This window comes from Nothoprocta perdicaria, unplaced genomic scaffold (genome assembly GCF_003342845.1).
Source record: "Nothoprocta perdicaria isolate Ctin4 unplaced genomic scaffold, notPer1 scaffold_64, whole genome shotgun sequence".
Taxonomy (NCBI): Eukaryota; Metazoa; Chordata; class Aves; order Tinamiformes; family Tinamidae; genus Nothoprocta; species Nothoprocta perdicaria.
Window position 1 is genome coordinate 2,106,553 of NW_020455910.1, and position 9,619 is coordinate 2,116,171.

The 9,619-nt window shown below is 43.9% G+C and overlaps 1 protein-coding gene and 1 non-coding gene across 2 annotated transcripts; both read right to left on the reverse strand.

The window, feature by feature from the left end:
• Positions 1-819: 819 nt before the first annotated feature.
• RPL30 (ribosomal protein L30) lies at positions 820-4,311 on the reverse strand. The gene is made up of 5 exons (XM_026050044.1): positions 4,228-4,311; positions 4,088-4,138; positions 3,252-3,397; positions 2,176-2,306; positions 820-972 (listed from the first exon to the last, which is right to left on the reverse strand). The coding sequence occupies exons 2-5, from the start codon at positions 4,106-4,108 to the stop codon at positions 923-925; spliced, it is 348 nt and encodes a 115-aa protein (XP_025905829.1). The 5' UTR covers positions 4,109-4,138; positions 4,228-4,311; the 3' UTR covers positions 820-922.
• On the reverse strand, positions 1,204-1,338 carry LOC112956538. The gene has a single exon (XR_003251066.1). It is a non-coding gene; the product is annotated as a small nucleolar RNA SNORA72 (small nucleolar RNA).
• Positions 4,312-9,619: the final 5,308 nt, after the last annotated feature.

Genomic DNA, 9,619 nt, shown 5'->3' on the forward strand with positions numbered 1-9,619 from the left:
CTAGGGATACCAACAATTACTTGTTTCAATGCACATTAGTGAATTTGGCTGTAATTGGAAATTCACAACTTCACCCATTTTATACTGGGAGCAGCAGTAACTGGCAGAGGCCACATAAAGTTATCTCACAGAAAGTAACTGTCCATAGGTTCTCAACAGCTGTTTTTAAAGTGTACTTTGTGTTTTAACATTCTTTGGCAAGCAGAATGCAAATTCTCCGARAACATCCAGAGGTTTGCTTGGAGTTCCCTTCATCCCCTTTTAGCAAAGCACTGACACCACATTAAGAAATTTGTCTGAGTGGCTGCAGAGTAACTGGCCCACATGCAGGAAACACTGATGCCTTCACCACTAGTGCAGTTGCCCATCTCTAACCTGCCACCTTCATCAACTAAAAAAGAGATTCAATTCAGACCACCTTTGAGAAGTTAATTTCATCTTACTGATAGTATACACTACACCCAGGAGCTACACTATTTGCTATTTTTACTAGTACTATGTGACCAGCTTAATAAAAAAGTTTCAATTGGTTTTAATACAAGCTTAGATTTCCCCTCACCACTAAATCACAAATCTGCTCCTTTAACTCCTTTAATGTTGTGCATTCATTCATATTTTAACTGGCCATTTTAAAAGCTTATTTTGTGTTAGCACTGCAAACCCAAAATCTAAGCCTTGCTGGGATCTGATACCATACTTACCTAGCACAACCCTTATTTTACTACCCTTTGAAATGCACAACTTCAAGAAAGTACTAGGCAAGCTTCATTCTGTGAAGGTATTTCTAACAGAAGAAATAGAGCAGCAATAATTAATCTTTGTTTTATATAGTTTGTCCCCTAAAACCAGCAAAGATATAATACAAACTTTTCTTAAAATGGACCTGGAACCAGTTTTATTGTAGAAAACACCTTTAGAGCATTTATTTCTCACTGGTTTGTTCTGGCATGCTTCTAATGATGTCAGAATCACCTGTAAAACAAAAAAAATATATATTCTTACAAAAGGGTCCACAGCAAGGTCTGTTTTCAACAGTTAACCCCACAACATTAACAAACTGCAATTCCACAAACAGGAAAAGCTATGACGTGGAGCAAAGAAAACCTATCTGGAAACAAAGGAATTTTGAGGCTTGATAAAAGTACTTGTAACTGCAGTTTGCTCATCAGCACAGAATCTAACATATATTCAGGATAATTATATACTTGTCACTAGCATTTACAAAGCCAGCACTAGAACAGCAATCTAGTCCTGGCGGACACAATAGTTAGCTTTAATATAGCGAATGTCTAGCCTCCCCTGATCACCAAAATATCAGGACAGCGAGAATATTCGCATGGAAATTTTAGATTTAATTGCAGTTCCTTAGCTTACACACAGCTTAACATAAAGGTCCTAACATGACAGCCAAAAACTCATGAAGATATTAAAGTTTACAGCTAGTATTTGAATACCAAAAAAGCTAAGTAAGTCTTTCTTAAAATGAACTTAAAATCACAGTGAATTTGATTTTCCTTGGGAAACATTTAGCAAAAATTAATACAGAAACCATTAAATCTATACATACTCTTTTAACTAAAATTAAAACAAACAAAATTCCAGCTAACAGGAATGAAAAAGTATTTGATTCTTCATATAGAAGTATTTGGACTTCACTGTGGAAACTCTTGGATAAGTCACAGAGAACTGAAGCAACTGTCTTGGACAAAGGCTGATACCAGCCTATAGTAACTATGCACAATTTTTTATTTTAAAGTAAAACATATTTAACTATCTGCTTATATAAATACTATATATGCTATATAAGATATATACGTAAATATATAATATATACGACATTTAAGATATACGAGATAATAATATATGCTATGTAGATATCTATATGCTTATATAGAGATATATATATATATATATATATATAGCTTAATTTCCTACACATCACTCTGGAAAGCAGAATTATAGTGACCATCCATCTTACATCAGCAATGGTCAAAAGACTCTGAGACAGAAAGTCTGCCTCACAAGTTGGTTTTCTAGCAGCCTGTCTCAACAGCACACCCTGCAAAGCTTCCTGCCAGCCAAGCAGCAGCTCTGCAGCACAAAAACCTCCTCGCAACCTCAGTGCTGCGAGCAGGTCGGGAGGGCAGCAGCGAGCCCAGGGCCAGGGACACGTACCAGGGTCAATGATGGCCAGCGTGCACACTCTGTAGTACTTCCCACACGCTGTACCCAGCTCAATGTTGTTGCCACTATAGTGATGGACGCCAGTCTTTGCAAGCATAGCATAGTACTCGATCTCTGATTTTCTGAAATTCAAAGGACAAGTATTRAAGTACTGAAAAACAATTCTGATTTTTCTTAGTAGGCAGAGAATTTAACTCAGTCTTACTCAAGTCCTGTGAGTTTTTTCCTCCACTTCAGAGAGGAAAAAAAAAAAAAAAAAACACTTAATTATTTATGGCCAGGCAAAAATCTTATCTGAACTCTGGAACCTTACCCAGAAGCATGTTGAAGATGCGCAGCAGCAAGCCCACAGCTCACTTGTAACCCTTTAARTAGTTCCTACACATAAACATTCGTGTTTTTTCTTCCAAGACTTCCAAACTTCTAAATAATAATAGAAGCTATACCAGCTGCATCAACTACAACCACTATTAATGCTGATACGTGGCTAAATGYTGAATCGATTTGGCTGCCTCTGCCTGCAAGATGAACTGTGCACTTTTTAAAGTCAACCTGTTCACTTCCACCAGGAAATTCCAGTGGTCAACACTGTTCCACAAGCTCTCTCCAGGTTTATAAGAGCACTGTAACAATGCCGCCCTTTCTCAGGCATTATCTGGCAGTTTCTTGTATCTATTCTTTAAATACAAAACCAGTGTCACTATAGCTCTAAGTTCATTTTTCGAATGTACCTCTTTGGCAGCAAAAAAACCCTATCCTGTACTGTTACACTTCCAATGAATGCTGTCACGGCATGAAAATATATCTCCTCTAACATAAAATCTTAGTAGTATGTGAAGCTAGAAAACAACCAAGAAGCATTCGAACGTATGCAGATCTAGAGTTGTAAGGTGTTTTTCTTTTTTTTTTTTTTTTCTTCCCCCTCTCCACTTTTTCTTCAGAGCAGACTGGAACACGCCAGTGCTCTGCATTAACACTTCACTAGAGAAAATACCATGAGGCATGAGCCACATTTGTGCAAMGGACCTGCCCTAAATTTAAGGGGAACTGCTGTGTTAATGACCTACCTCAGAGCGGGACAGTTGTTGGCGAGGATGACCAACTTGGCCTTGCCCTGCCGGATCATTTTCAGAGTCTGTTTGTACCCCAGCACATATTTACCACTTTTCATAACCAGCTGAAGCCTGGAGTTTATGGACTCTAGCGACTTTTTCTGAAAGAGGCAGAAAAGCATTACTGTACATGCCCTTGCCTTTTACAAGATGGCACAGCATACAGAAATTGCAACCACAGGTTTTCTTTCCATTATTTCTGTATCATTTGCAGCACACAGCAATAATGACAGCGCTACAATTACTACATGATTAACACAACACTTGTGGGCAAAGGTAATAGCATACTTAAACTGACACAACTCTCCCCAACATCGTCAAAATAACCTTTATCCACATATTTTAAAATTCATGGAAGTCCTAAGGAGATTTATTCATTTATCGGGGCTGTCTGAACTACTCAGTAGTAATCAGTTCTGGCGCATTGATTACCTTGGGCAAAGCTCATTTAGCCAAGTCAAAGCAAGTGCTCCTTCCATCAGGAAAACCGGAGGCAGGAAGGGCACAGGCCGCATCCCAGGGCCCGCACTGGGCCCACCGCGGCTGTCACCAGCGCCCGCCGGTCCCTGCAGCGCGAGCGGGCGCTGCGGAGGGCAGGCTGCTGGCCAAGGCAAGCGACTGGGTCCACAAGGAGAGCCCCACCGCCCACCCGCACCTGCCGGGGCAGCTCTAGGCGCGAGGCACGCACAGAGAGCGGCAGGAACGGCGACCTGCCGGCCGCGGCGAGCGCTGCCCCGGGCCCTCCCCCGCGCCTGGGCCGCCCGCCACGTGAGGCCGCCGCTCCCACTCACCGTCTTCTTGGCGGCCACCATGTTGCTGCCTCGTGGCGGGTCGGGCGGGAACTGGAAGACAGRGATGGGGAGGCGGTTACTGCCCGGCCCCGGGCCCGGCCCCGCGCGCCCGCCCGCGCCCCCGGCCCGGCCCCGCTCACCCGAGACGCGCCGCCAAGATGGCCGGGCAGCCAGAAAGGAAGGCGCTCCCGGCAAGCATCGCGTATCCCTGCRCGGAAACTCTCGCGAGAGCCGCGCGCGCATGCGCCCCGCGGGGATTAGCCGCGCCGAGGGCGGGGCGCGGCAGCTGAGAGCCGCTATTGGCTGCCGCCAGCCCAGGGGGCGGGGCTTGGTGGCGAGGCGGGGCTTCCCGCTCGACCCCTCCCTTCCCGTCGCGCGGGACGGGGTCGGCGCGGGGGCCCCGTCGCCGTGTGGGGATTTGTCCCTGTCGTCAGGAAAATGTTGTAAAAAATAGTGAGAGCAGCGGGAAAAGGGCTCCCTGCTGCGCACGGGGCATCAGGCCGCAGCCATGCCTGGCATCAGGGAGCTGGGTGCCTTTTCCACGGTTGGTTGCACGTCAAAATACGAAAAAGCAAACCCAAAACATACTGGATTCAGTGATTCTAGTAGTGCTAATGTAAATAAATAAAATCAAAGTACTTCAAGGCTCTCTTTATTATTGACAGATAATAAGTCAACTCTGCTCCAGGTTTCTTTTTCTTGCTTGTTTTCCTCTTTGTCACAGCATTTGTGCACTGCTTTTATTCCTAGTGTCAAATTGTACCTTTTATTCTTTAAATTCTTTTTTTTTTTTTCTTTTGGTCTCTTTTTTGTTATCAAGTACAATTTTCCTATATTCTTATTTTTAGAAAATGTCAGTAAGAGACCATGATGCTCAGCAGGCCTGCCGTTCTCAGTTGCATTCCYTTTGAGTATCCGTACTTTTATGCATCTTCCAAACGTTGGGAGTTTCGAATAGCTCCTGAAGAGGGAGCTGCTTTCATGGGTATCATTGAAACTTCAACCCTGCCAGAAAAGAAGGGGATTTAATACTTCAAAGACTGTAAAATCAGTTATTGCCATTGATGTGAAGTGTTTTTAAACAAACAAAAATTCTACAAACTCTTTTAAGAACTGGTTGTCAGAGACTTTAGACCTTGGGGTCTAAATCATATGCATATATCTGTGGGGAATAAGGGATCCGCGTGGGGGGAAATATGTACAGAAATTGGAACTCTTACAGTATTGTTGCTCACCTTCCAAACCTCCCTTCTGTGTTAATGAAGCATCAAGGCTGCGGGGGAAGCTACGTCGGGCAGTGCCRCAGCAGATCCGCTGGCACCCAGAACCACGCAACGCTGGTGCCACCCCAGCTCGGGGCTCTTCAGGCCCTGCTCAGCCTGGAGTGTGCATAAATTCCTCAAGGGAGGCAGTGAGGAGGAGGGGGCGGCCTCTTTTCAGTGGTGGGCAGGGATAGGACTAGAGGAAACGGCCACAAGCTGAGGCACCAAAAGTTCCACAGGAACTTAAGGAAAAATTTCTTAACAGTGAGGGTGACAGAGCCCTGGAACAGGCTGCCCAGAGAGGTTGTGGAGTCTCCTTCTTTGGAGATCTTTAAAACCCGCTTGGATGCAGCCCTGTGCCACGTGCTCTAGGTGACCCTGCGTGAGCAGGGGGGTTGGACTCGATGACCTCTGAGGTCCCTTCCAGCCTTCGGCATTCTATGATTCTATGCGGAGCACTTGTCTTCAGGAGATCTCTCCCTCTCCCCACCTCCTAAAACACTGACAAGACTGTTATATTTGCTGTTAGAAATATTAATATAGTTTGATATAGATATATTAACTAGATATACTGATATAGCTCTGATTTGTGTAGGAAAGGAACAGATGACACTATTCAGAGGAACAAATTAGGAGAGTGAGAGTAGTATGAGGAAAGTCATGGGTAGGGCAATGCCTTAATCTCGAAATTTAGAGAGCAACTTCTTCAATTCAGGCCTGGGAGAAAATGAAAAAAAAAAAATCYGTATCTGAGACATGCTAAGTCCCTCATACAAAATATAGAAAAATATATTTAAATGTATATAAACAAGACATCTTAAAGAAGACTTGTTGTCTTTGGATCTGGGCATGTGATCAGACACTACTGAGTCATGACTGGATTAGCAACCTAAYTTCCATGCTTTAGCTGAGGGCCTAATTTCATGATACATCAACTTCAGTAGAGATGACAGCTAAAGGATTTCCCACCCACTTTTTATGTGTTGTTTTTAACTGAAGCCAAGTCAGCGATTTATTTTATAACCCCCATCCCACAAAACACTGGGATGCCAGTGATGGCATATCCTACTGTGGGTGGGAACGAGCTGGAGGGTTGGGGAGCAGCGAAAGTGCAAGGCAAGAAGATCTGAAGGTGACATTGTCACTGGTAGCAGAGTATCATAAACCTAGAGCGCAAGTCATGGTAGCGGGCGGACACTTTCCTTGAGGAAAGACAGGCAGGGGAATGTGCTTTGCTTCGCAGCTAGGACTGCCCAGCATCAGGCATCCTACCTCTTCAGCTGCAAGTATATAAATAGTGGAAGTTTTGTGCAAATGTGGGCCCATGGGTGCAGCGACTGCATTTCTGCAGAGCAGCTTCAGCARTTCTGAAGCAACTTTTCCCTACATTTTAGAAGCTCACATATCAGCCGCTCCAACGCAATGGTAACAGTAACAGTGTCAACTTACTAACAGAGTAGTCCCATCAGCTCATCTAACATTTACAGTAACCCAGTGACAATAAACAAGGCATTAGGGAAAAAAACACTAATTATGTATGTCATTATAGGCAATATAACGTCAGCTGAGAGAAGACAGTAACTCTCTAGTTCAAGAAAAAGRAAAATGACATTTGAGGGCTAAAAGTGCATACAATACATGGATGCTGTGTGGCAATCTGAGACGGACCATTCGATAAAATTCTCTGTGAACCTTTCAGTGCAATTCTCTGAGCTTTTGAAAAGCCAGTCCTACGGCTTTAACCAACATGAACAGCACATACTATTTTTGGTAAGATAAAAATATACAAAAATCTTATAATCTTATTTTTTCTCACATTTTTAGCTCCACCCAAATCTCTTCACTACAGTTATATAAGAACTCTGTGTGAACACCTGCATTCATAATTAATAGCCCTCTTTAACTTCTCAGGGCTATTAGGAGTGACGGACTGTGCTCTCTGATAATAATCACATTTACAGCAAATGCAAACATGTTCATCCAATTTTCATAGGGTCATGCACCGAACTATCCCCTTATTGTGYGGCAAATAAATATAGCTCTTTGTTYCAGGTCACTGGGAATTTGGAATCCTCATAATGTACAGGTCTGCTGAATCAGAACCCAGAGAGCTTCTCAGTCTCCTTCCAGGGACTTTGCTATAGCAAAGGAAGGAAGGAAAGTAAAAAGCTGTGGAGGAAAAGGGGTTAAACACACAAAGACGGTTACCCAGGGTACAGAGAAAGTACTGAGGTTAAATGCCATCAATTTTGAGTATCTGAGTACTTGCACAGCTTGAATATGCTTTATGTTCAGTAAAAAGAAGCTGAAGTGTGCATGTGTGTGTGCATATACACTCACATATATAATAAATATAGATATATAACAAGTTGAAAGTGCCAATACAGCAAGGCCTACAAGGGCCAAATTGTATCAGAAATTCAGAGTTGCTAATTTCCAAAAATATCCTGAAAAGAAGATCTTCAGAATCTCTCTTTTCCTGGAAGTTGCAAGTAAAGTCTTAAAAATTAAGTTTCAAGACCACTGTCCCCTGCAAGCAAAATCAAAAAGGTTGTGTTTCAGAAGGCACTTTGCTGCACTCATACCTCAACATCATGGAGGAGCCTTCAGTGGAGCTACCAAAATTTACATCAGTGGAAAGTTTTGCCTAAATTGTCTGCTGCAATAAACAACAACCCAGAATATTTTGCTGCCTGGCCAGYACTGTTTTTTAATTATTATTTATTTCTTTTGTTTTGTATAGAATAGCTGAAGAATGTTTAGAAAAGAGTTGCAGCCATAAACTTTTGAAAAGTCTACTATGGTTTGATACATCCAAGAATTTGATTATACTTAATCAGGGATCAAGACACAAATTAGACACCATTAGACAGAATTAGACACAAATCTAGTTACAGTAGAAATCTCATCCCAAATATTCAGAAATGTCATAGAATTACAGGATAGTTGAGGTTGGAAGGGACCTCTAGAGATCATCCAGTCCAACCCCCTGCTCCAGCAGGGACACCCAGAGCACGGGGCACAGGGCGGCATCCAGGCGGGTTTGGAGACCTCCAGAGAAGGAGACTCCMCAGCCTCCCTGGGCAGCCTGTGCCAGGGCTCTGTCACCCTCACAGTGAAGAAGTTCYTCCTCACATGSARATGGAACTGCCTGTGTTTCAACTTGTACCCATTACCCCTTGTCCTATCACTGGCCATCAAGGAGAAGAGTTTGGCCCCTTCCTCCCTACATTCTCCCCTCAGGTATTTATACATATTGATCAGATCYCCTCTCAGTCTTCTCCAAGCTAAACAGGTCCAGCTCAGTCTCTCTTCATATGATAGATGTTCCATTCCCTTAATCATCTTTGTTGCTCTCCACTGGACCCTCTCTAGAAGCTCCACGTCCCTCATACTGGAAAGCCCAGAGCTACCACAATACTCCAGGGGTGGCCTCACCAGAGCTGAGTGGAGGGGCAGGATCCCCTCCCTTGACCTGCTGGCAACACTCCTCCTGATGCAGCCAGGATCCCATTGGCCTTCTTGGCCACGAGGGCACACTGCTGCATCATGCCTAACTTTTTGTCAACCAGGACCCCGAGGTCCCTCTCTGTGGAGCTGAACATGATGAGCTGTTAGTGAGCTCTATAATGAGTGAAACTAGTCTAGGAACTTCAGAATTGGCAACACCTTACAGAAATCATTAGAAGTTTGATTTGGAAGTGTACTTCTGATTGTGTAGCACAGGATATAGATATTTGTTGTATCTGGAGATAGTTGTATCACATTTCTCACCTCCCCAGTCACGGGATCTTCACTTCCAAAGCCTCAGCTGCACTGAAGTGCCCATGACACCTCACTTACATGGGCAAGTAGGTGAGCATGTTAATATAGTTGGAAAAAAACATTTGGGAAATAGAAATTAAAAGTTGAACTTAACTGCTCATCACCACCAGTCCTGTTTTGAGTTCACTGATAACTGCTGCCACTTATGACTAGGGGATGAGCATCTTGGTGCTCTCTACAAGGTGAGAYGGTGAACAGAGGCAGCCGGTTCCACACCCAGTGGAACATGCTTGTGTTAAATGATCTGCACAGGCCACACATTGTCCAAGTCTGACGTGGTCCACAGCAATGACATGGAGGTGTCTCATCTGGCATGGTGTCACTTGAACCTTTCCTTCTCTGGAGGTCTTCAAAACCCAGCTGGATGCCACCCTGTGCTTGTGCTCTAGATGTCCCCGCTGGAGCAGGAGGGTTGGACTCGATCATCTCTAGAGGTCCCTTCCAA

What these genes read in the sequence shown, in the direction of transcription:
- RPL30 (XM_026050044.1), bottom strand. Translation starts at nt 4,108, where the DNA reads ATGGTGGCCGCCAAGAAGACG. An exon ending in TGGTGGCCGCCAAGAAGACG is followed by an intron (nt 3,398 to 4,087) that starts GTGAGTGGGAGC and finishes TGCCTCTTTCAG; the next exon opens with AAAAAGTCGCTAGAGTCCAT. An exon ending in GCTGGCCATCATTGACCCTG is followed by an intron (nt 973 to 2,175) that starts GTACGTGTCCCT and finishes TTTGTTTTACAG; the next exon opens with GTGATTCTGACATCATTAGA.